The sequence below is a fragment of the Macrotis lagotis genome, chromosome X (assembly GCF_037893015.1).
Source record: "Macrotis lagotis isolate mMagLag1 chromosome X, bilby.v1.9.chrom.fasta, whole genome shotgun sequence".
NCBI lineage: Eukaryota > Metazoa > Chordata > Mammalia > Peramelemorphia > Peramelidae > Macrotis > Macrotis lagotis.
The window spans coordinates 586,579,436-586,605,969 of NC_133666.1; the positions used below are offsets into that span (position 1 = coordinate 586,579,436).

General features: G+C 37.7%; 1 protein-coding gene across 1 annotated transcript in view; it reads right to left on the reverse strand.

Annotated features, from left to right (window-relative positions):
- Positions 1-26,534, reverse strand: part of LOC141499384 (annexin A13-like) — a 40,166-nt gene continuing 13,632 nt past the window's right edge. Inside the window, exons 5-11 of the mRNA XM_074202127.1 lie at positions 22,801-22,834; positions 22,615-22,694; positions 20,695-20,763; positions 20,206-20,307; positions 11,621-11,696; positions 5,937-6,049; positions 1-203 (exon numbers count right to left, since the gene is read on the reverse strand). Coding sequence (XP_074058228.1) covers positions 84-203; positions 5,937-6,049; positions 11,621-11,696; positions 20,206-20,307; positions 20,695-20,763; positions 22,615-22,694; positions 22,801-22,834 — 594 coding nt within the window. The 3' untranslated portion in view covers positions 1-83. The remainder of the gene's footprint in view (positions 204-5,936; positions 6,050-11,620; positions 11,697-20,205; positions 20,308-20,694; positions 20,764-22,614; positions 22,695-22,800; positions 22,835-26,534) is intronic.

Consider the following 26,534-nt stretch of genomic DNA (forward strand, 5'->3'; position numbering starts at 1 on the left):
TCCTCGGCCTCCCCTGCCTGTCTCAGGTTGCGGAAAGTGATAAAGGTGGCTGTTCCCTGTGTTCTTGCTGCTTCAGACTAGGCTCAGTGTAGGAGAGCCAAGAGCAGCTTCCTGAAGTCCCCGGACGTGTCCGAGCGAACCATGTCGGAGAGAGATTTTTGGTACTTCTCTTGGAACTTTTCTTTTATTGCTTGGAGATCGACCTGTTAGGAGAGAAGACAAGTGCTTGGCTGTCTTGGCAGGGCTGGAAGGAATCAGCTCCCCTTTGATCCAGAAGCAGCCTTTAGTCAGGATCTCTTTCAGTTTAAACGTGATCTCCTGCCTTGAGACTCAGAAACTGGGGGGCTCGAGTAACTTGTCTTCTTCCCTTCCTGCACAGGTTTGGAAGGAGGGGAGGGAGAGAGGGGAGAGGGAGAGAGGACAGAGAGCAGAGATAGCCAGTCAGAGATAAGGACAGGGAATCAGAGACAGAGAGAAAGATAGAGGACACAAAGAGTTGAGAAAGAGACAGAGAGATGCTTTGGTTCCCAGGGCCAGCAGCATGAAACTGCTATCAAATCAACTGAGGACAAATTCACTTCTCATATTAACACTTTGATTGAGAGCTCAATCTTGGTAGGAAAAATTGAAAATTTTGGTAGGAAAAAAATAGTTGAATGTTTGTTTTTCATTATCCTTTTCCTTTGGCATTCCTAGGTATTACTTGACTTTTTCCTCTTTATCCCAATATTACTTAAAGAAGTCCTTTCTATTATTGTTAGAATTTATTGTGAACCAACCTCAACCAGACCACATCCTTCCTAACACCTCTCAGAACTTTGCCACATTTCATACTCATCTTCATTTACTTGCTCTGACTTTTTTTTCTTTTTTCTCTTTTTTCAATTTTTGACTGAAACTATGTCATTGGTATAGAGAATTCCAAGTGAGTAAAGTCTACCGATGAAGATTGGCAGATTGGCATCTGCTTGGTCATTTAGAATCTTAGAGAATTGCTTTAGCAACCTGAGACGCTGAAAGACTGGCTCAGAGTCACAGAACCAGGGCGAATTAAGAGATGAGAGATGAATCCAGATTTTCCTAACTTTGAAGACAACCTAAATCCACTACAAAATTCTGCCTTTACATGTTACTTAAAAACTAAACTTGGTCAATGACTTGTTCAAGCACACCAGCTTCTTTGGATATCTTACCCACCTTCTTTCTTCACATCAGAATTAATTTTTTATAGATTTTATTAATTATATATATAATTAATTATAGTGATTTATTCTTGAGAACCCCTTTTTCTTGAACCCATTTCCTTTCTAGGGTCTCAATTCATGGCTGTGAGTGATGTCACTTTTGTAAACTCTTCAAAATAAATTATCTTCAAGTTTAGGACATCAGTTTGATTCTGACCAGAATTTCTCTTGTTATCTGTAACAAATTCCTCGATGACATGATGATTGCCTCTTAAGATTCCCTTGATTTTGACTTTACCAACAGAGACAGATTGATTCCTTCTTACTGCTTAGAATTGGGCTTGGAATGATATAACTTCATGTTACTCTCTCAAATTAAATTTAAAAAGATTAGAGTAGTAGTAAGATATGTCAAGAATTGATTATCTGCTGTGCTGTGCTATGCTGTGCTGTGGCAGAATGAAATCCTGGGGGTTGAGGTTTCCCATGCAGATATTGCATTTATTGTGCTTTCATTATTCAATATTTCTAGATGTTCTAGTGCGCTACTGCAGTGTTTCTCAAACCTTCTAATCTCAGGACTCCTTTATATTCCTAAAAACTATTGAGGATCCCACAAAAATTTTTAGTTAAATGGATTGGATTTGTTCATATTTATTGAATTAAAAATTAAAAAGTCAGTGCTGTTGTAAAAATAGTTTTGAACTCACAGACCTCCTGAAATGGTTTTGAGGATCCAGAGAAGTCCTTGGATCACACTTTGAGAACCACTGGCAAATGGTATACTCCTACCACTGTATTTCCTATGATCCTCAGGAAAATGTTCTGAACATATTTCATCACTCCATTTTCTTGATTGACAATGTTCATGGGTTTCTCTTTCTATTTGATTACAACTGGGAGGAATGTTAAAGATCCCCATCATTTTATTTTATTTATTATTTGAAGCCTAGAGAGTTAGAATGATGTCCCAATATTAGTCAATATTGTCCTTCCAGTGAGCTCTGCTCTCCCAATCCCATTGGATTAAGTTGTAACCTTCCATTATTACTCATAAGATGCATTCCATTGAATGAAAGGCAGCTAGGTGGCACAGTGGTTAGAGCACTAGCCTTGGAGTCAGAAGGACAGAAGTTTGAATCCAGCCCCACACACTTGACTGATGAGCAATGTGATCTTGGGCAAATCACCTAACCCTGATTGCCTCTCATCCAGGACCATTTCCAGTCATCCTGATTCATATCTGGTCACTGGATCTAGATGGCTCTGGAGGAGAAAGTGTGAGGCTGTTGACTTAGCACAGCCCCCTCCCTCAGATACAGTTCATGTACTTGTCATGGAATCATCTCCCTGATGTTGTGGTCTTCTTCAAAAATGGACAAACATTATCCCACTGAACATCAACTATACTTAGGAAAGGAGTTTAATGAATGGCTCTTTGTTTCTGGGAAGTCAAGTCCCTGAAAGGAGGAAAGAAAGAGATGCAAGAAGAAAGAAAAGAAGAAAAGGAAAGAAGGAGGGGAAGAAAAAGAATGGAGAGAGCGAAAAAAGAAAACAGGAAAAAAAGAAAAAAGAGAGAAAAGAGACAGGGAAAGAGAGGGGAAAATGATAAAAGAGGAGGAGAGGGAAGAATCATTCCAAGAATAGAAATAAAGAAGACATAACTTTCTTGTTGCTAATTTCTATTTAAATCTGGTACCAGATGTTTTATATTATTTGTCAAAAGCCTGTGGATCAAAATTACTCCCCTCTTTTGACAGCTTTTTGAGAGACAATTTATGTAAATCCTAAGTATTCCTTTTTTTAACCCCCTTTTACATCCCCTACAAGATTTATCCTATTACAGTTAAAAATGAAATGCTGCCTTTAATAGAACTTCTATTGGGGCAGCTAGGTGGCACAGTGGACAGAGCATGGGGTCTAGAATCAGGAGGACCTGAGTTCAAATACAACCTCAGGTACATAATAATAGCCTTAGTTATGCGACCTTTGACAAGTAACTTAATCCAATTGCCTTAAATAAAAAAAAATTTAAAAAATAACTTCTTTCTATAGACCTTAAGAAACTTTCCCAAATGGCAAATAACTAATCCACCTGCCTTAGCAAGGTTAATGCTATTGTTCCAGGATGGGAAAGGCCCAAAGAAGCTATCTCAAAGTGACTCCACAGTGTATACTTCCTGTAAGACTCTTCACATTTTTAAGGAAATTTTGTTTTGAACAAAGTCTTGCAGTCTCTTAAAATAATCTTTTTGTTGTTGTAGTTGTTCAGTTCTGTCCAACTCTTTGAGACCCCATGGATCCTAGCATATCAGGTCTTCATATTTTCCACTATCTACTACAAAAGAAACCAAATAATATAGAGCTAATTAAGAAGAGAATCTTAGGGGCAGCTAGGTGGCACAGTGGATAGAGCACCGGCCCTGGAGTCAGGAGTATCTGAGTTCAAATCTGGCCTCAGACACTTAATAATTACCTAGCTGTGCAGCAAGTCACTAAACCCCATTGCCTTGCAAAAACTAAAAAAAAATCTTGTCTCCTCAAATCTAACTTAATTTGCTTCTAATAATATTACCCAGCATTTGAGGCAATACCCTATAAGATGTGCCATTCTAAAGTTGATTTTCCCACTTACTTATAGAGGATTGATTCCATTTTCACTTTTTAAAAAATAAAATTTTGTTTCAAAATTCACTTGTCTGTAATTTTGCTGAAATGATTTAAGAAATGGGTACTGTATCATACTCAAGATTAAGAGAAAGAAACACAAGTTGGTGCTTATCACTGTTGTGTTTCTTCTGTATTTGGGATCTGGTGCTCAGAGGAGGTTTAAAGATATTTTTCATTATTAGTCTTGTTTTCAAATTTTGCTTTCTACTCTTTTCAAACTTTCCTATTTTATCTAATTATGCATAATGGATAATAGAGACACCTTGGAGTAGTAGGTAGAGCACAAGGCTTAGAATCTGAAAGACCTGAGTTCAACTGGGGCCTTATTCACTTACTTCTGGGTCTGTGTAAATTCCATAGGACTTGAACATAACTGGTGTGGCTCTGCTCTGCATTTTTAGAATTCACAACTGCAGTTTCTGAAAATGGGGGAAATTCTAGATCCTTTGACAATTGGCATATGCATAAATGGAACTAAAATAAAACTATATGTGGTAAAAACAAACTGATATAAATGGATGGTTGTTATTTTAGATGTGCTCTGCCAAGGCAGAAATGACAAGTATTTATACATATTGTTAGGTTCATTATTTTGTATTAATAAGCCAATTTTCAGTGATGTGAATGATATTTACTAAGCTTCAGTGCTTCTCCATATTTACTAAACACATAGACTGTGTATAAATTACAGAGACAGTAAATTATCACAGAATGACAGAATTTTAGAGTTGGAACTATTTGGACCAATCCACATCTGTTTCCAACAAAGGATCATGTAGTCATTGTTTGAAGATCCTGTAAGATGGGAACCTACTCTCCCCTAAGGTAAATATTCCAATTAGGTTAGTTTCAAGATAGAGATGGGCTGGCAGCCATGGGCTTATCTAGTGATACAAAGGTTTTCTTTGCATTCCACCTACATCTACTACTTTGCAGACCTGACAAGTACTATTTGAAAAACATGGTCTTAGAGCATGGGCTATGAAATTTGACTCCTAGTCCTAAGCTCCTAAGGCTAATTGTCTTTTCCATATCTTCATTCTTTTGCCCACCAGTATGTCTGCAGATTACCACGGGAAAGGCTGCAGGCTCTGAGCAGCGGAAAGAGACTAAGGCTGGGAGGTAGGTGACATAGTGCTGCCCCTCTGCTATGACACCCCTCCTGGGTTCCTGTCTGACCTTGCCTGTGGTGGAAACAAGGACACCTGTACTTTTGTCACCACCCTCAGGAGCAACAGATACCTGTACTTGCTTGAACTTGAATTCCTTTTAATTGTGTGTCACAAAAATAGAAGCAATGTTTTAGGTTTTTGTCTTTTTCATAAAGGGGAGGGGGAGGGGGAGGAGGAGGGGAGAAGAAGAAGAAGAAGAGGAAGAAGAAGAAGAAGAAGAGGAAGAAGAAAGAAAAGAAAGAAGTGGGGTCAAAGAGATGTTCTCTTCAAATTTTCCCTCTTACACATATTGGCTGGTCCTCAACAAATCATTTCAAGTTTTTCTAAATTTCAGAGAAAATTCCAACTGGTCTTAGGAGAGAGAATTTCTTGTATAGAAAATTCCATACAATTGAAATAACAGGTCCATTTCCTATTTTTGTACCAAATATAAAATAAGGTATAGAAATGATTACCATAGGAAATATGTGTGAAAATGATAGATAATAATAATAATAATAACAAAATAATAACTAGTTTTTATATAGCTCTTTAAAGTTTGCAGAATACTTTACAAATATTAATTTATTTTATCCTCACAACAATTCTGAGAAGCTTCATTACCCCATTTTGCAGATGAAGAAACTGAGGCAGATTGAAGTTAAGTGACTTTACCAGGGTCACATAGATAGCAAGGGGCTATGGTACGATTTGAATTCTGGATGTCCAGATTCCAAGTTCGGCACTCTATTCACTGCACTACCTCAGGCAAGGACTTCTATCTCATTTACTTTTTCTGTTATAACCCCTCACACACTACCTTTCCCATAGAAACAAACAAATTAAAAAATAACATAAAACTTGTTTTGATGATGCTTATGTTAAAAGTCATAGACTGCCTCCTTAAAAGAAGGTCTGCTTTCTTACTTACCTCAGCCCTGGTTACAATGATTCGGATTAAAGTCCCTTCATCAGTCCCAGCTCCCTTCATGGATTTGTACAGGCATTCAGCAAAGTAGCCTTGACAATCTTGGGCACATTTCACTGGGCAAGACCAAGGGAAATGAAAAATGAGCCATTTTTAGATCCACAAGCTTACTCAAAAAGTTGAAGCAACTGGAAAAGAGTTGGGTTGTCAAAGGAAGTTGCCAGGCAACAACTGCTTTTGAATCACTGCTTGGGTGGTGGTGGTGATTGCGGGGAGGAGGGGTTAATTCTAACTTGTCAGAAGTGGGATCTGAAGAAGGTCCTTTGAACAAGGGCCTCCCATTCAATCAATGGTGACCTTTGGTTTTTTTTTTTTTTTTGAGTGACCTGAAGGGGAAGGAGATTTCATAAAACCAGCCTTGGTCTTTTAGATCAGAGTGGAAAAGACTTCATGGTCAGAAAACAATTCTTCATAGTCTGAGTTCTCCACCAAAGTCTTCATATCAGAGAAGGCTACCTCTTCCTGGAATGTAGATAGCCCTAAGCTCCCAGAGGCAATGGTAGCTAAGCACATACTTTGGCAGATCCTACCAATTTGAAAAAGGCTCCTCAATGAACTGCACCCCTGTTGTCTGAAGACTACACTAGGTAAGGCCAGGGAAGTCCATAAACAGAGAACAGATTACCAATCGATGAATTTTTTTTCAGTCATAGAAAAATCACTTGTGTCTTGTCAGCATCTTAAACTCAACATATCTAAAAACATCACATATTTCTTACCTCCAAATGTCCCTCTCTTATGAGCTTCCTTATTTCTGTTAAGAGCACCTGTCATCAAGACCCACTATCTCAGTCATCATTGACTATTCACTCTTCCTCGCTCCTCCTCTTAACAACTAAGTAGCACAGTGGATTGAATGCCAGGAAGACTCATCTTTATGAGTTCAAATCTGCCCTCAGATATTTATTAGTTGTGTGACTCTGGGCAAGACACTTCATCTTGTTTGCCTCAGTTTCATCATCTGTAAAATGAGTTGGAGAAGGAAATGACAAAGCACTCCAGTATCTTTGCCAAGAAAACCCCAAATGGGGTCACATAGTCAGACACCACCAAGCAAGCACCCTTGCTCCTATATCTGATCAGATGATAAGTATTGTCAGTTCTATTTCCACAGCATTCCTTATGTCCATCTTCTTTCTCTAATCATGTGGCCACTGCCCCTACCCCACTTCCCTCAAGTTCTGACCCCTCATCACTGTTCTCCTGTTTAGTCTCTCTATCTTCCATAGGCAATCTGTATAGGACAAAAGATAATCTTCTTGACATTTAAAGCCCTGCATAATCTGGTACTGGTTTGCCTTTGAGGTCTGATGGCATATAACTCCCTGTCTTGTACTCTTGATTCTGTCCAAACTGATCCATTTCCTATTTTCTGGACAAAACGTTCCATTACCCACTTCCTTGCCTTTGTACAATTTGTTCCGTCTTGCCTGAATTACATCTTTTATTCTTCCCTATCTTCCTTGGAGGTTCCGCTCCATGAAGATTGCCCTAATCTCCTCCTCATAGAACCCCTATCCTAACTGCCAACATTTCCCCCTGAAATTATCTTATGTTTATGTGATGCTAATGTTGTTCAGTCATTTCAGTTGACCTCATTTTGGAATTTTCTTGGCAAGAATTCATTCCTTCTCTGACTCATTTTACAGAAGAGGAAACTGAAGCAAATAGAGTTAAATGACTGGTCCAGAGTCCCTTAGCTATTAAGTGTCTGAGGCCAGATTTAAAGGCAGGAAGATAAGTCTTCGGTATTCCAAACTAAGTGCTGTATCCATTGCACCACTAACTCTCCCATGTATTTGGATATGGTTATTTCTTTTTCTCTAGGGCAGAGATTTTTGCTCAATGCCTATCACATGGTAAGGGTTTTATGAATTCTCTTAGAATGAATTTTTGAAGATAGCTTATTAAGACATGGGGGGGCATCTAGGTGGCACAGTGGATAGAGCACTAGCTTTGAAGTCCAGAGGACCTGAGTTCAAATTTGGCCTCAGACACTTAATAATTGCCTAGCTGTGTAACCTTGGGCAAGTCACTTAAACCCATTGCCTTAGAAAAATCTAAAAAACAAAACAAAAAATTGGAAAAAAAACCCCAAATAAACCGAAACAAAGACATAGAGGGGTTGTGATCTGTTTCATTAGAGGGACTATCCTCTCTGATGAAATCACAGCTCTTTGGAGTATGGCAGTACACGTAAGTTATATCTCTTAGGCTGCAGTTGTGTTCCAGATGGAAATCATGATGAGTACATAAGAACCTTCTCAAAACAATAAAAGTTCATATTCTTGGATACAAATAAATTGTCTGCAGTCTTTGCTTCATAAGCTGAACAATATTCCTTATTTTTTCCTTTTAGGTCTTATTTTCTAATTCTTAGATCATCTTTATGGTTTTTCTCTGAATCTTCTCCAAGTTTCTTTTAATTTGTGGTGCTCAGAAATGGACTTTTGTGAACAAATTTGTCCAATGCTTAGTAAATATCATTCTTTCTACCATCTTCTAACAAGTGCTTTCTTTAGAATGACACAGCATTACTTTGCTAAGTTCACCACATGATTCTCTATTCTCATTCTTTGGTATTCAGGCAAATTTATCTTTTTTTCTGTTTGTTCATCTTAAAGTTGTCCTTGTTGAACTTTTCCAACTGAATCCCAGAATCTCAGAGTTGTAAGGAAAATCATAGGCCCAGTCTCAGAACTACCAGAATAAGGTACCCTTCTTTAGTGGCTATCCAAATTTTATTACAAGGCCTCCAGGGGGAGGAAATCCCTCTCACTAGGGGCAACTCATTAAAATTTTGGATAGTTTTAACTGTTGAGAAGTTTTTTTTTTCCTTTTTTTCAAGATTGAATCTATCCCTCTGCTACTTTTATCCATTGGCCCCAATTTTGATCTCTGGGTCTTCCACTTGCTAGTTCTTCAAAAAGGGGGAAGAAAATCAGGAAAGACTCATGTTTATGAGTTCAAAGCTAGCCTCTGACACTAACTAGTTATGGGACACTGGGAAAGTCACTTAGTCCTGTTTGCCTCAGTTTCTTCATCTGTAAACTGAACTGGAGAAGGAAATGACAAACTATTCCAGTATCTTTACCAAGAAAATCCCAAATGGGAACCTGAAAAGTATGACACAACTCAAAAATGATTGAACAGCAATGACAAATCATTATATTAACCCTGTGTTTTCCTTTCTCCAGTTTAACACCTTCAGTACCTTCACCTAATCTTCTAGAAATATGATTATCAAGTTGTTTTTATCATTCTACTTTTTCTTCTCCCTGTACTCTTCTTCATCTTATTAGTAGTCCTAAAGTGGCATTCCAAAATGACTGAATATCTAATTAAATGCTCACAATGTAGTCTGACCAGGACAGAGTATCACCAAACTGTGTCACCTCTACAAAAGGAGAATCTTGCTTCTAAGACTAGCTTCATAGATTATCCACACTTAGCAATCTGAGAGAAAGATGGCCAGTTAGGTTTTCCTATGACTTTAAAAGGGGCAGAATGAGGATAGAAAACTATTTCCTCCCCTGAATTCTTTGTTGTTAGACTGTGGGGTAGACTATGGGCTGCAGAAGTTTCCATGGTAAAAGTAAAATACATAGTCCAATTCCACCTTTTTCCACCAATTAAAGATGAGTTCTTGATCCTTTCTTGAAAAAAAATATTGATTCTGGGGGGAAATAAGAAGCCAGAATTGAGGGTGACTGATTTGGGGGCTGCTATATCTGAGGTTCTAAGAGGATCAAACAATTTAAGTCAATGGCCCCCACTAATTTTCACACAGTGGAAATCTATACTCCATATTTACTTAGTTATTTCTTCTTGCATTTCTTCTTCCTCCAGCTATTTGAAGAAATGTGCTCTTTTTTTTAAGGCTTTTGCAAGGCAAACGGGGTTAAGTGGCTTGCCCAAGGCCACACAGCTAGGTAATTATTAAGTGTCTGAGACCAGATTTGAACACAGGTACTCCTGACTCCAAGGGCTGGTGCTTTATCCACTGCGCCACCTAGCCGCCCCATGTGCTCTTTTTTTAAAGAGAATTTTCTTCAAATAGGTTCTCATTATGGTCAATGACAGTAGGGACTCAGTAGTCTTGATAAGAAAGACTTTCCAGGCTCTGTAAATAATTTGATTTTGCAGAAAGTAAAAGGAAGAGTCAGTTGGCTAGGGTGCAAATCTCTTCAATGGCTCCTCAGCTTTCAGAAGTTGGAGGGATTAGAAAGGAGGAAGGGCATCAGTCAACAAGATTGCCAATGTCTGGGAGCCATTGTTATACCTCACAGTAGTAAGCTAGAATACTTCACCACTGTAACTCCTTCAATCAGATATCTACTAAGAATGAATAAAGACCTATAGCTACACAGATTTTTATTGTTTCTTCTGGGGGAAATTTTTTTTTAATACTTGGAGGAAGCATGAACTTGAAGTGAGCTTGAAGTTATTTCAAGTTTTCCCTTGGATAGTTATTATTCAGCTATATCTGCCTCTTCATGATACCAATTGGAGTTTTCCCTGGAGTGGTTTTCCTTTTCTTTCTCCAGTTTATTATACAGATGAGGAAACTAAGGCAAAGGGGGTAAAGTGACTAGCCTAGGGTCACAAAGCTAATAATAAGTGTCTGAGGTTAGATTTGAATTCAGATCTTTCTGACTCCAGATCCAGTCCTGTGCTATCAAGCAGCTTCATATAAAGTACTTTGTAAATCTTAAAGTATTAAACAAGTGTTAGTTATTAATCATCAATTTTGCTGCCATTTGGGAGCCCAAGTCTTCATTTTTCTCTTCTAGTATAGAAATCTGAAACAATGATGTCAAATGTTTAGGAATAAGTGAAGGTTTCTGGTGAGGGAGGAAGGGTTTGTTAGGTCATGAAGAACCCCAGATCCTATTTGAAGAATCCTTCTTTAAGCCCAAAGCACAGTCTTTGTGCAAGAGCTTATGTGTTTATTCAGAATGAGTCATGAGTAACACTAGGGACATTCATGCCAACACAGATCATGGCAGAGGTTCCACTAATCTGAATGCAAAACTGGTGTGGATGAAACAATCAATTACTGCTATTATTTTTGGGGAAAAAAGAAATGTTTGGCAATTTGAGAACATTTTTTAACTTCCAGGGTTGTTTTTTAATTTTTTTCATATTATCCTCCTTCTTCTGGGAATATTCCTTTTAGTTCCCTTTGGTATGGTGCCCTGGACTCTCTACTGTTGGATGGTGGACAATGGACAATGCCTTCACTCTAGTAGGTCTTGCAAAAAAGGGCTTCTGCCAAGGCAAGCTCCTCTTGTCCCATCTCTGCTATTTCCTGCCTATCGGCAAAGAGTGGAGAGTGAGTACCCTGGTGTTTTCCTGGCAAGTTTATAAATCAGGGCTCCCCTCCCCCTTCTCACAGTAGATTTTTTTTCAAAGAGAGCTCTTTTTCTTTCAAAATGCTAAGGGAAACAAAATAGAGTGCAGTATCCCTTGATCTATTTGTAGCTTATTGCTTGGATTCCATTTATCATTACCTTTGGTCTCACTAATAAATCCATTATGATTCAATTAAATTAGTAGGTTTCAGACATGTGCTGTTAAATAACAATTATGTTAGTGGTGGGGGGACTCTTCCAACTTGATGTTACCTAGAGTTAAATAGGCCTTCTTCAAGTCTCCAGATGTTTCTTCTTCAATGGCCTCTTCGATATCCTTGCCGATTAACTAAAGATAAAATCAAAATGCTGTTGTTATTAGAAGTTTTGTTTTTGCAAAGAGGGTGCTAACCTCCTGGCTAATAGCAGTCACTGAGCCCTGGCAGATTGAGACTCAGCAGTTTAGTTTGACCCTGTCCGTGTTGTTCCTTGCCAAGTCTCTTGTTGCTGAGAATTTAGTTCAAAATATGAGTCCTAATGGATTTTGCCCTTACAAAGTCAATTTAGTTTCCTGTGCCTCAGTTTCTTCATCTATAAGGCACAAAGATTGGATTTATATCAAGATAAATAGCAAAATCTGAGACAAAATTTGGTTCAACAATTGAAGAACACAAATGGAGAAATAACAGAAATATATAATAGGTGTCTGTGAAGCATCTAAGTTTTAAGTCAAGAGGGGCTATTACTAGGAAGATTTAGCTTTAAAATGTGTGAATTTAGGACTCTTAAATAGAAATATAATATCTGAATCAAGGGAAGTGGCAATTCTACTATATTCTGTTATGATCAGAGCACATGTGCACCATCATGTACACCACAATGTATGACATTTCTGAAAATATGATGTTATATTAAAACATGTCTGGAGGCTGACCAGGATGGTAAAAGAGGGGATGAACCACGAATCCTTTGAAAGATTGCACTTTACAAATTGATAAAGATGACACAAAATGGAAACAATCCATTTTGGAGGAACTATGTAAATATAGATTCACTAATTCATCGTTGGCAGGGCTGTAAATTGCTTCAAATGCTCTGGATGATAATTTGGAATTATTTAAACCAAGTGACTAAGTTGGTCATGCATTATGTCTCAGCTATCCCACTCATGAGTACGTAGCCAAAGGAATTTAAAGACAAAAAAAAGGTTGCAATATGTACGAAATCATTTTTAGCAGTACCTTTTTTTGGGATCAAGGGACTGGATAAATGATAAAAGAAATCACATATGTGAAAGTGATTGAATATTAGAGTGCAGTAAGAAATGATAGAGATTGAGGAATTCAGAGAAACTTCAGAAGGTTGCATGAACCGATGCAGAGTAAAATCAGCAGAACCAAAAGAATAGCATACAAAATGACTACAACAATGTAAATAAAATATCCCTAAAAGTAATTGATGATTGAGCAAATAGCAAAAAAAATGGCTCTGGAGAAAAGAGAATGAAATATTTATCATCAGAGAGGAGGAGGGCTATTATGGCAGAATGTTGCATGCCTTGTCAGACTCAGTCATATATTGATTGTTTTTGCTGAACTGCTTTTCTTTGTTACAAGAGAGGGTTCAACTCTAGAAGTATAAGGAGAAAGAATGTTGATGGATGTAGCCAGATGGCTGTGATATAAGAAAAAGGAGACTCAGTAGGAGAAGGATTATTATTTTTAAGTATCTGACATGATTATTTGCTGATTAAGTATAAAGAATATGGATTAAACATAAAAATGTGTCTTGCATACATTTTTCTGACAATGGTTAAAAAATTTACTAACACACTTTTGCACTTAATCTTGCCTCAGTCTCCTCAACTGCAAAGTGAGCAGAACAATACTCCAAGGACCCATCTCCTAGGCTGGGTGAGGGTAACATGAGATAGTGTAGACTAAACATTCTGAAGACTTTTAAAAGCTCTATATATGTGGGCTAGTAGCCAGCAAACTGAAGTAAATTTGAGTACTTTAAGGTCTACCAAAAACCTTTTCTTCCTCAGGAATAGGGTAAGGATAGGGCAGGGTTAGAACAGATCACTGAGAAAAGAGATCATAGCTAACATGACCCCTTTCTCATTTTTTTCCCCTATCCAGATTTGGTATTTCTTCTGTGGGTGGAATTTCAATATAGACATGTCTTTCACTGGGGCAGACCCACAATGTAGGGTCTTAAAGAATTCTAGGAGCACAGAGAGGTCACATTACTTGCTCAAGGTCACACAGCCAGCATGCCTCCAAGGCAAGATCTGAAACCAGATCTTTCTAATGTCAGGGGCAGCCTTTCATCCACTGAGCCAAGGCTGCCTCCCTTTCTTGAGTCTGGTGAACGTCCAAACCATTCTACAGTCTTCATTGGCCAGGGTATCTTCCTGCAGCACTACATTACACATTAGGATTCTATTCAAATATTTATAGACTCTGAAGTTTAGTGTAAATTGTGATTAGCTTAACACAAATACTGCCTGGGCCAAGCACAGGGCAGGCAAATAAAGGGAAAGGCAAATTTTGTTCTGCGTTTGGTGGAACATATTTGGAAATCAGAAATATTGAAAGCCATTCCTTGGGAAGAAAGTATATAACACTGAACTTGATGAATAACTGTATTAGACTCTATAAATAACTGGGGTCTTAGGATAAACACCAGTGGGCTTTATGTAGTATGTTTGTAACATTCATACATAAATATAAAATACCCTACAGGAAACAATGACTTGATGAAGGGAGAGGGATATGGTGCAGAGTCATGGAAGTTTGGCTTCCAATCAGGAAGACCTAAGCTCTAATTCAGTCTTGGAGAGTAACTAGTTGTATAACCTTGGGCAAATCACTTATCTTGTTAGTTCTTAACTTCCTCATCTGTAAAATGAGATCAATGGGACTTTATGACTTTTAAGGATATAAGCATGTATATAGTGCCTACTCTTGGCCAGGTCCTAAGTTAAGGGGAATCCTATTATTACTCCCATTTTACAGTTGAGGAAACCGAGGCAGACTTCAAATGACTTGTCCAGGCTCACATAGCTAGTATATGTGTATATGTCTGAAGTTGGATTTGAATTCCAAATTCCTGACTCCAGGATATTCCTGAATCTAGGTCCTCTTTCCACTGAGTCATCAATCAGTTCTCTCTAAGCTACCTTCTAACTTTAAATCTATCATCCTGCACTATATAATCCCAAGAACTAGGTTCAAGTTGCCTTTCTGATACATATTAGTTCTGTGACCATGAGCAAAACACCTTTTCCCTTTGTCCCAGGTGAGTCTCTAGGCCTATAAATTATAGATAGTGCTACATATTTGTGGAGGGAGTTTTCACACTGGGAGTTCTCTATGTCAAAGAAACGTCAAATTCAGAACCCCTAAAAATAGTATGTGTAAAGACCACAAAATTAAGTTGTTCATCAGCTAGTAAGAATAATGGCATAATGGGTAGAATGCTGGACTGAGAGGAAGTTGAAGTTTGTTACCAGCTGGGTGACCCTGGGTAAGTCACTTAAACCTCTGTTTGCCTCATTTTTCTTAACTGTAAAAATGGGGATAATAAGAGCATCTATCTCCCAGGGTTGTTGTGAGAATCAAATGAGATACTATTTGTAAAAATCACTTAGCACTTCTCTGGTGGGAAGTAGATGCCATATAAAAGCTTATTCCCCTTCTCCCCTCTCCCAAATTGACTCCAGTTATAGTATTGGAGACTTGATTAGAAGATGATATGGGAGATACTATCTCCCCAGAACCCCTGAATCCACTAAAGATTCTTGTCAAGGGCTCTCTCAGCCCTTCTCTAGCTTTGGAAGGCTTTGGGGGTGCAATATTCCTTGTCCAAGTGCTCCAATTGGCTGTGCCTGTGTCTCAGCACTTAGTTTGATAACATTTCATATTTTGTCTCTCTTCCCCTTTTTGAATAATGGACACTTTTTGCCAAAACAAAGATTGCTAGTAGGCTTTTGTTTTCTTTTTTATACCTAGTTACTTGGGGTTTCCCACCCATGCAGAAAAACCACTGTGTAAAAATCCCTTAAATTAAATTACTGACCCCAGTTGGGGGGAATATTTTAACCATGAAGCTCATTTTTCTTTTTTGACCCAGACCTATAATTTTTTCCTGACTCCAAGGCAGGCTGCTCTCCATGACACCATTCTGCATCTCCAGGTTGACTTATGCACCCCAGAATATGTGATTTAGAGGCAATGAGAATACAAATTAATGTTTCTGAATTTTATAAAAGACTTTCCTCCTAATCATTTTGTGCATGAGTTCATCCATCTAAGTATCCATCTTTATTTCCATCTCTTTATCCATCTCTCTATCCATCTATCCATCTCTGTATCATCTATGCTATTCTATCTGTCTGTCTGTCTGTCTATCTATCTATCCATCTATCTATCCTTCTGTCCATCTGTCCATCTGTCTATTGTCCATCATTAATAATCATTTATTAAGCACTAATATCAAGCATTGTGGGATACTAGGGATACAAAGATAAAACAAAACTCTTCCTCTGAAGCTTTTAATTTTATCAATGGAAACAACATGCACCCAAACAGGTAAATTCAAATACATACAAAAGAATACTGAACTTGGAATTAAGAAAACCTAAGTTCAAATCTGTCCTCAGACACTTACCAGTTAGGCAAGTCACTTAACCCTATGAACCTCAGTTTTCTCATAAAAAAAAATGATCTGGAGAAGGAAATGGAAAACCACCCGCAGGATCTTTGTCAAGAAAACCCCATATGGGTCATGAAGGATCAGATACCACTGAACAACAACAACAACAATTTTAGGAAGGAGGTACTGGCAGCTGGAGAGACCAAGGATAGCACTTGAAGTGATTTTTTTTTTTTAGGTTTTTGCAAGGTAATGAGATTAAGTGACTTGCCCAAGGTCACACAACTTGGTAATTATTAAGTGTCTGAGGTCACATTTGAACTCAGGTCTTCCTGAATCTATTCACTGTGCCATGTAGCTGCCCCTTGAAATGAGTTTTGAAGGAAGTTTTTAAAGGGGTCTAAGAAGAGGGAGTGAGGAGAGAGCATCCTAGGTATGGTACCAGCCTGTGCAAAGACACAGAAGAGAGATGCTCCATCTTCCATGTCCATGCTTTTGTCTTGGGATCCTGGCCTTCTCCATCTTTACCTCTCCAAGTCTTTAACTTTCTTCAAGACTCAGCTCAAGGGCTATCTTTTGCATGAAACCTTTCTATTCCCCAGAGCTGCTAAAGTCTTTCCCTCTAAGGTTTCTTTGGATCTTTTTTTGTTTATGTTTTATATATATATATATATATATATATATATATATATATATGTATATATATACATATATATATAGATAGGTAGATAATATAGATAGATGATAGACAGATATAGAGATAAGGATATAGATATAGGCAGATAGATAGATAGATAGATAAATAGATAGATAGATGATAGATAGATAGATGTATTTCCCCTTTTATAATGTAAGCACCTTGAGGGCAGCAGTTGTCTTCTTTTATCTTTATATCCACAATATTCAGCATGGTGTCTGGCACATAACTGACCTTTGATAAATGTTTTATTGGTTGTGATTGGAGATAATATATCATATGTGAGATAAAGCAAGGAGGTCAGTCTGACTGGTGAGTAATATGTAAGAAGTTTGAAAAGATAGACTGAAACCAGTTTGTTAAAGTTCATGAAGGCCAAAAAGAAGAACTGCATATGATTCTAGGGGCCCTAGAAAATTACAGAATTGGGAGAGTGACTTTCCTAAAGGCCTGTGTCCTAGAAATATTGCTTCTGCAGGAGGTGGAGGATATCTTGGAAGGGAAACTAATTAGGAAGCCTTTATAATAGAGTAGGTTGGAGGTGATGAGAGGCTGAACTGAGGTGGTGACTGTAAGTAGGGAGGAGGTAAAGAGAGGTTGTGTAGGTAGAATTGATAAAATTTGGCAGAATGAATATATGAGGGAGTCAAGGATGATACTGTGATTGTGAATTTGGAAGGATGGTAGTGCCCTTGACAGAAATAGGGAAATTCAAAAGAAGAGGTGGGCTTGGGGGAGGGGACCAAAATGAGTTTTCTATTGAATATGGTAAGTTTAAGAGCATGGGTCATCACTTTAAAATGATCACTAGGCAGTGATGTGGGTCAGGAGATCTGATGAAATAATTATTAGTATGCTGGAAATATTCTAGGAATAATTTCTAGAGAAATGATTGCTGAACCCATGGGAGCTAATGAGATAGCTAGGAAAAAGCAAAGAGAGCAGAGAAAAGGTCTCAGAACAGAGCCTTGGGCAGTACATGCAGTTATAGAGATAGGGGTAACCCAGGAAAATAGGCAGAAGGAAGGGTCAAAATAGAAAACAGGAGTGGAATGGTGCCAGAAATACCCATAGAGAGCTTACAGGAGAAAAGAGTGGTCAACAGTGTCCAATACTGCAGAAAAATCAAGAAAGTATCAAATATTAATGCCACCTTCATTTTTTATAGATGAGGAAACTGAGGTACTAAATGACTTGTCCTTTGCCACAAAGCTACTGATGGCATCTTGTACCTAGATCTTGGGAATACAAATCCATCACTCTTTCTATTATTCTGCCCTACATTGGTATGATTTATACTGCAGGATATGTACAGTAAGTGACAAAAGCAAGATGCCAAGATCATTGCAAGATTTACAGAGCAAGGGGAAGAGGTATTGATAATTTTTTTTAGGTTTTTGCAAGGCAAGTGGGGTTAAGAGGCTTGCCTAAGGCCGCACAGCTAGGTAATTATTAAGTGCCTGAGGTTGGATTTGAACCCAGGTACTCCTGACTCCAGGGCTGGTACTTTATCCACTGAGCCACCTAGCTGCCCCTAGGTACTGATAATTTTTTAAAAATGATAAAGATGAAAATAGAACCAATTGAAGGGTTTTTTTGCATCTAAGAATATGGGCTAATTTGAAGTTGATTCATAAAGGAAATCAACATACATTGCTGTATTGTTTTAATTGTAGGGTCCAAAGTATGATTTTCTAAAAAAATTTTTGTTATAAATTTAATAATCATGAACAAAGCAAATAATCAAATAAATAAACCACATAAGGAATAAAAAAGCTTATCTAAAAACCCTTGGCATTTAAACAGGGTAGAACAAATGAATTAATAAATAATAAAAAATTGTTTTTTTCTTGTCCCTTTCCAAAACTGTCTAAATTTCCCTTTTCTTCTTCCTTCCCTCCCTCTTTTCCTTCCTTCCTTCCTTCCTTCCTTCCTTCCTTCCTTCCTTCCTTCCTTCCTTCCTTCCTTTCTTCTTCCTTCCTTCCTTCCCCTCCCCAGATTGACTGGTATTATGAAAGGACTAATAAAAGCTAAAGAGAGAACTCAGGCTGGAGAATCTTGAAGTTTTCATCCACTTTCAGGCACTTGCTGTGTGGTCCTGATAAGTTACAGATGGTCCTAATTTTAAAAAAAATTCCTAATTTATCAAATGAGGACAATAATACCTTTCCCCTCTACCTCACAGAGTAATTAAAAGGATTAAAGGAGATAATAGAAATGAAGGAACTTTAAATAAAATTAAAAGTTCAATGTGAAAAAAATCCATTGTGGGACAGAAAGAGCACTGGACTGAGTCAGAGTCTAGCTTGGGTTCATATGCCAGCTCTGTGGCTTGCTCCTTGTGTGACCTTGGTCAAGCCATTTCCCCTTGTGGGCTATAGCTCTTCATCATTGAAATGAGGGGCTTGGATTAAATGATTTCCAAAGTCCTTTCTAGCTCCAAGTTTGTGATTCTAGTCTCCTATGATATAATACTTGCAAATCCCAGTTGGCAAAAGTAGCAAGGGTGATGGTGGTGATAGCAATGGTGGTAAGAAAAATCAGAGTTACAGAAGTCTGGAGACCAGACTAACCCTAATTAATTCTAACTCTGCCTGGAGAATCTGCCAGGCTCACTTTTAGACCTCAGTTTTGTCATTTGGAAAATGAAGTGGTTAAACTAAATCCTTTAAATCACTTCCAGCTCTAAATTTTCTGATTCTAAACCTAGCTTGACTTGTAATACTGGACCACTCACTAAAGTCTCAGTTTCCCCATTTGTGAAATGAGTCTGATGGACTAGATCACCTCTAAGATTTTGTCCAGTTCTAAACTTAAGTAGAGACTGCTTTCAATGTGAGCACATTCTCCTGCAGTTATAGAGATAGGGGTAACCCAGGTGTGTAATTTGTAGTCTTTGAGAGTTCCCTGGGGACACCGAGAAGCTAGGGATTTGCTTGTGATTGCACAGTCAGTAAGGGTCAGGATTTAAACCCAAGTCTTTTTACCAACAAAACCAGTTCTCTGAAACCATGAGGTACCTTAAACTAGGAAGATGCTAGATGTTATATCTATAACAATTTCATTAAATTACAACCTTTCAGGGATACTTCTCTGGGGTATTGGGGAGATAATCATCATCTATTCACATTTGAAATTGAGATCATCATAATAGTGATAGCTTATTTTTCCATATGCTTGACAATGCTTCCTCATAATAATCCTGTAGTGTAGGTAAGAAGAGCACCCTTAGCCTCATTTTTTTTAGATGTGAAATCTGTACCTCAGTGATGAGATTTACTCAGCAAGGGTCACAAATCTAATAAAAGCTAGGACTCAAACTACAACAGACTCAGTAATACTTCTATTCCTCCACAGTTATGTTGACCTATGCCCCCAAGACCCCAAGGATAGTATTGTAAAGTGTTAAGGAAGAAAAATCGCCCAATTTCTAGATTTCTGGTTTTGTCTTAATTCTCAATTATAAGTGCTAAAGTAATTGTGGTAGTACCAAGTCACTTACAATTTGATAGGCTTGGAAAGTGGCCCTCAATTGCTTGTAGTTTCTCTTTGCCAGTATCTCATTGAAAGCTGATTCATCTGTGCCCCAACGACCTTCCCCTGCCTTAAAAGGTCAAAGATCAGCATTTTGTTAAAAATCCTCTTGAAAAAGACTGAAAGTGCTGTTTTTTTAATACCAAATATCACTTAAAAGAAATTATATTCATAGACTTGAGATGCTTCACTTATGAACTTTAAACTTCTAATAGAGGTGAATAAAGGCATGATATAAATGGAGAATAATTATCATTTACTATATTTAAAATGAAAAGTCTATTCATAAATGAGCATATTTTAATTTAAAGATGAGCACATTTTCATTTCTCAGATAATATAATTACTTCCTAAGTAATTAGAAACACTTCTCCAATACAATGAGAATAATATTAAGTGGTAAATCAAAAAAAGGAAAAAATAATTCAGAGAATTATTGGCACATTTTCACACTTACATCATAGAAATCTTTTGCATCCTGACCGGCTAGATCTTTATCAATAGTCTCGCCTTCATCTCGGTCAGCCTATAGAAAGAGAAACTCTATCAATTACAGTTGCTGAGTGACTCTGGGAAATCAAAGAAAAAGTAAGAGAACTGGGGAATTTTCTCTGATCTGGTGGGAAGGTCTGATCCTAAATCCCATCTAATTGAAGTTTATAATCTCTGTAGGGATTGCCACAACTATTGCTCTTTGCTGCCATCTATTGGGCACTATGATAATAGAAAGTATTAAGTAAAATTGTTGGTTTCTCTGTCTTTTTCTCTCTGTCTCTGTCTTTTTCTGTCTGTCTCTGTCTCTCTGTCTCTCTGTCTCTCTGTCTCTCTGTCTGTCTGTCTCTGTCTCTGTCTCTCTTCTCTCATAGAACTCAGGGATAGTTTCTTAACATTGCATTACTTAGGGTCTTGAGGAGACCAATTTGTCCATCCTCTTGCCAATGTAAACCTCTATTTAAAATGTCTCTAGTCAGAGAGCACAGAGAGGAAGGAAGGCTCTCTGAAGGACTGACCTGACTTCTCTTTGCATCAGCTTGTGTCTTTTCTTTCTTGTTCTCTTCTGCTAGTCCCACCACAGAGAGATGGGCCATTTTGGGGGGGGGGATGGGGTTCCATCATAAAACAAAGGGAATACATAAAGCCTGCAAGGACATGATGTATCAGATGTGATGTGAATCAATGGACTGTCTATTTGGTTGGATGTCCAGTAAAGAGGACTGTGTGTTCCCACAGTCCTGTGTTGGGACCTTGAACAGCTGACTGTTGTTGTCAGAGAATTTTTGATTCAGTTTTTATTTGACAGTCAATAGATGAATCTGGTTCCTTCCTTGGTTAAATCCTGGTAAAGGAAGTTCAATGCCATGCACTTTTCTAATCCCCTCAATTTTGCCACCTCCTGGCACTTCCCCTGAGTTGCTCATGGCTTCCTCATCTCTATTACTGCCCTCTGTCCTGCTTGGCTATTTAACCTTAACTCATTCTCCAAAATGTTGCTCTGAAATGTTTCAAGGAGGCCACCATGTGGAAGGTTTTTGTCTGAAATTAAAGGTGGCAAGTTCTGGGCCCACCTATTATTTCCCTAAATAGACTATTCCCTCCAAAGATTCAGTATAACTCATTCATGCCTATTCATCCTGTCCAATTCTCCCCCATGTCATTCCATAAGTTTACCAAAGGGAGTCCATCTCCCATTCAGGGAGCCATCTGTATAGTCTCTTCACATTAGGTGGACAGCAAAGGGTAGTGTGGTTATCCATTTGTTATCCCTCCCTCTCAATATGTGATTAGCCCATCATTTCAACAGCTGACATTTACTAATCTTATAATCATGGACAAATCACTTAACTCTGGGTCTTAGGCTTAAGACTTACCTATTAATTTGTTATGTATATTGTCGCCTTCAGTATTTGAAATCCTAGAACTGAAGAATCACAAAAGATCCCTTTGCGTTTAAGATTCCCAAAAATCATTTGAGAGAAGAAAATGTTGTAACCAAGGAATTAACTAGCTGAACCTTTTTTTTTTAAAGTTCCTTATCCCTCAAATACTTCTTTTCTTGCAATTTTCACCAAAGAACCTTGATGACTAGAGGTAGTTGTTTTTTAAGTTGTGTCTGACTCTTTGTGACCTTGTAGACCATAGAACATCAACACTGTCTAGGGGGTTTTGTTGGCAAAGATACTGAAGTGATTTGCTATTGTTCTCTCCAGGGGATTAAGGCAAACAGATGGTAAGTGACTTGCTCAGGGTCACACAGCCATTAAGAGTTTGAATTAGGATTTGAACTCAGGTCTTTCTGAGTTCACCTAGCACTCTATCCACTGAGCCTCCTATAGAAACCCCAATATAAAATAAGAGAGTAAAATCTCTGTTCTCTTACCTGCAACAAGGACACAAGAATCTTTTTAAAGCTTCCACTTGTGTCGCCTCTGACATCATCTTCAAGGTTACTGTTGAATACTATTAGAAAAGGAAAAAGAGGGACCAGATTTACTCTCCCCGGTAGACTGTGAAAAAGACCATTTCTTCTCCAGACTAGGTAGGATTTATAGAAAATGACACTCACGCCTTTGGTATGCCTCTTTTATGGCTTTGATTTCCTAGAGAGAGGGAATAAAAATAAATATACCAACATCAGGTTAGTGTGCAATGGACTCTAAAGAGAGACAGATACAGAGAGAAAAGAGACATGCCTTCCTTCACTAGGCTACTTGATGCTGATATTACTATTTAACAATTAGAAGTTCATACTTTTGTAATTTAAATGGACCTATCCACCCCCTTCATTTGTCAGATGAGAAAATTGAGGCCTAGAAGAGTTAAGTGACTTCCCCAAAGACAAATAGATCATAAGTGACCATTAATTGAAATTTCATTTGTAAAGCACTTTATAAACCTTAAAGTATTATATAAAAATTAACTATTCTTCTTTTTGGTATTCCAAATCAGGTGCTCTGACTCCAAATCCAGAACTGTCTTTTTATTTTTTACTGTGCTGTGATGCCTATCTGGAATTCAGATTTTTGGGCAAATCACTTTGCAAATAGCTTAAAAGGTAGATTTCTACTTCACCCTCAACATTTTTATGCAGGTAAAATCTGGTTAAAATAACCCCGAGCGCAACATTGCAGGAAGAAGGCAAGGGTGAAAGCATGACCAGTTGGAACTGGTTGTTTTGTCTTGGTGAGGGGAAGGAGTGAGAGATTTACTTGCTTACAAATTATATTTGCTAATGATTTTCTATTATATTCATGATGTTTCCTCTCATCTTCCTTTTCCTCTTCACTTTTTAGTTTCTTCTTCCTCATTGTCCTTTTCTTCCTGACTTCCCAGGTTTGCAGAATTTCAAGAATGACTCTGCCCCAATCACTTTGCTCTTCATCAGATCAATTGGGCTAAAAATAAGGAAATGACCTAGAATTTGAAATAAACTGGGCCAGACCTAAACTATGACTAAATAAGACTTCTGGTGGATAGAGAATCAACCTGGGAGCCAGGAGGATTGGGTTCAAATCAGCCTCTAACCCAGACTGGCTATATGAAGATGAATAAATAGCCTAAGTGCTCTAGGCCAGGATCTTCAAATTCAAATAGAATCAGGTCTCTGCAGGCAGCACTGATGATTTTAAAAAATCTCAAATTAACATTGTTTTGTCTCATTTTTATTTATTGTGTTAACCATTTCTCAATTACATTTTAATGTGGTTTGGAGTATTTGACTCTGCTCTAGGAAATTCTCTAAGCTTATAAATTGCAGATATGGTGCCAACTTGTATTTAAAGAGACCATTTTCCCATCCAGAAGAGTTTCCCATATTACTGGAATCATAGGTCTCGTCCCCATTCTAAATACTAATGACTATTAATTATTGGTCATACATTAATAATGGCCCAACTCTTTGGTTTCTATTCCTCCTGATTCCTAGATGCCTGTGATTCTTGCAAACCTGAAAAAGGCACAAGAAAATCAGTGCAGACTTTTGAATGGATGTCTGTGTTACATCTGACCTTTGGGTCACATCTGAGCACACTAAACATTTTGCAGAAGAAAAGAAGTACTGGTTATTAAGAAATAATCGTGGTGTGAAGAATAAGGCATCAACAAAATCTTGAAAGATGAAACAGGAACACCTTGTTGATGCAGTTGATAGAGCACTGGCCCTGGAGTTAGGAGGATCTGAACTTCAAATCCAACCTCAGAGTCTTCCTAGCTGTATGACCCTTGGGTAAGCCACTTAATTCCAGTTGCCTTCAAAGGAAAACAAATGAAACTAAAAATCAGAGCTGAAAAATTTTCTTTTTAAGTTGGAAAAGAGTTTGCAACTGCGGAATATGGATGTTGGTGAAACCTTATTTATGATCACATATCTTGGGGAAGGACTTCCAAAGCTATGTATCTCTCATGTCTATTTTATTATATTAATATTAATAACAATAATATTACTCTCATCTATATGGTACTTCAAGGTTTAGAAGAAATCTTCCTCACAATCCTGGGAGCTAGATAACACAAGGATTTTCACTAATATTTTGCACCTAAAGAAATTGAGGTTGTTATAGTTGAAAGGGCAAAGCAGCAGGAAACAGAGGACTGGAGTTCAAAGGTGGGCTCTCTTCCTAACTACATGCATGAAGTTGCATGTCATTTAATCACGACCAGCTTCAGTTTCCCCTTTATAAAATGAGGGGATTAGGCCAGCTGATTTCTAAGCCTAAACCACCCTAGAACTGCAAATCAAGATCCTTTGATCTGACCACAGTCACACAGCTTTAATATATCAGTAAGTAAAGAGATCAGGATAGTTTGATTCCAAGAACAGGGCTCTTCCTGCTACAACCCAACTCATTCATGATATTCAGATAGACCTGTGATTTCATCTGTGTGGACATGCCCCTTAGAGGCTACCACATATCAAGCCTCTCTTCACCTACTCATTTTGTTTAACTCCTCCCTTCCTTCCATTTTTCACCAGGCTTGTGATTTTACTGGCATAGGAAACTTCTAATGAGAACATTCTCTTTACCAGTGAAAGTTGACACCTTTTTTGTAACTCATTTTGTATTATCTGGGAACCCTGGGAAGTTAAAGAGCTTGTTTACTTGTTTTGGTATTCCCTCTTGGGGATACCAGTATAACACCCAGATATTTTTCTATTTTTTCTCATTTGTTCCACAAAGCTGGTATTGTCAGATAGCATACCATATCTTATAAGTACATATTGAAATTAAGGGAAAAGTTAAGACAAGAGATACTAAAATGTATCCTTGTATTCTTATTGATTTTAAGGTGGGACAATAGTGGCCTTAACCCAAAGATTCAAGAGACTTAATCATTTGATGGAACAATCTCCAAAAAAGTGCAGGCTGTCAGTCACTAGAGGGAGTGTCTGCTCTCACATAAATCCTCTATAATAGGGACTTCTGCTTTATCAGGCCATTTACTATTACAAAATAATAGTGATAATCCTTGTGTTATCTATCTTACAGGGTTGTGAGGAAGATGCTTTCTAAACCTTGAAGTACCATATAGATCAGAATTATCCTTATTATTATTATTGTTATTATCATTATTAATAATATAATAAAATGGCCATGAGAGATGCATACATACATTTTGTAAGGAAAAAAAGCTCTGGATTTTTCCAATCCTTAATTTAGAAGCAGAAGAAAAGATTTGTGTAGTAATAATATAGTTTTACTTTCCTCATAACAATTGAATCAACTAGAGAGGGTATAAATATTATTAGTCTCATATTATAGATGAAGAAACTGAGGTTTAAAGAGGTTAAGCCAATGATCATACTCTTGATAAATTATAGTGTCAAGACTCAAATTCATGTCTGAATTACATCTATGACCTTAGGCAAGTCACTTCTCTCTGGACTTCAGTTTCCTCAACTGTAAAATGAGGGAGTTGGACTAAATGACCTCTCTTCCATCTCTAAATCTATGTTTCTAGGATCCAGTCTTGTCTTCTGACTCCAAGTCCAGTGTCATTTCTACTACACCAATGCCTCATTAATAAAAGGAAACTACCAAATGAAGCATTTAGGTTTTCAAATCAGAATATTATATACAAAAACAGAATCTTAGAGTTGGAAGCAATAACCAGAGCTCATTTTGTCCAGTTTCTTATTCCATAAATAAATCTCCCATATCCTCTACAACAATGGTCATCTAGTCTAGATGTCACCATTACTTCAAGTAAACTTGAAGGATTTGAACATAGAGATTTACAACCCAAAATAGTGAAGTGATGAGGGCCCACCAAAAGTTTTCCATAAAGAGGAGTTTCTGACTT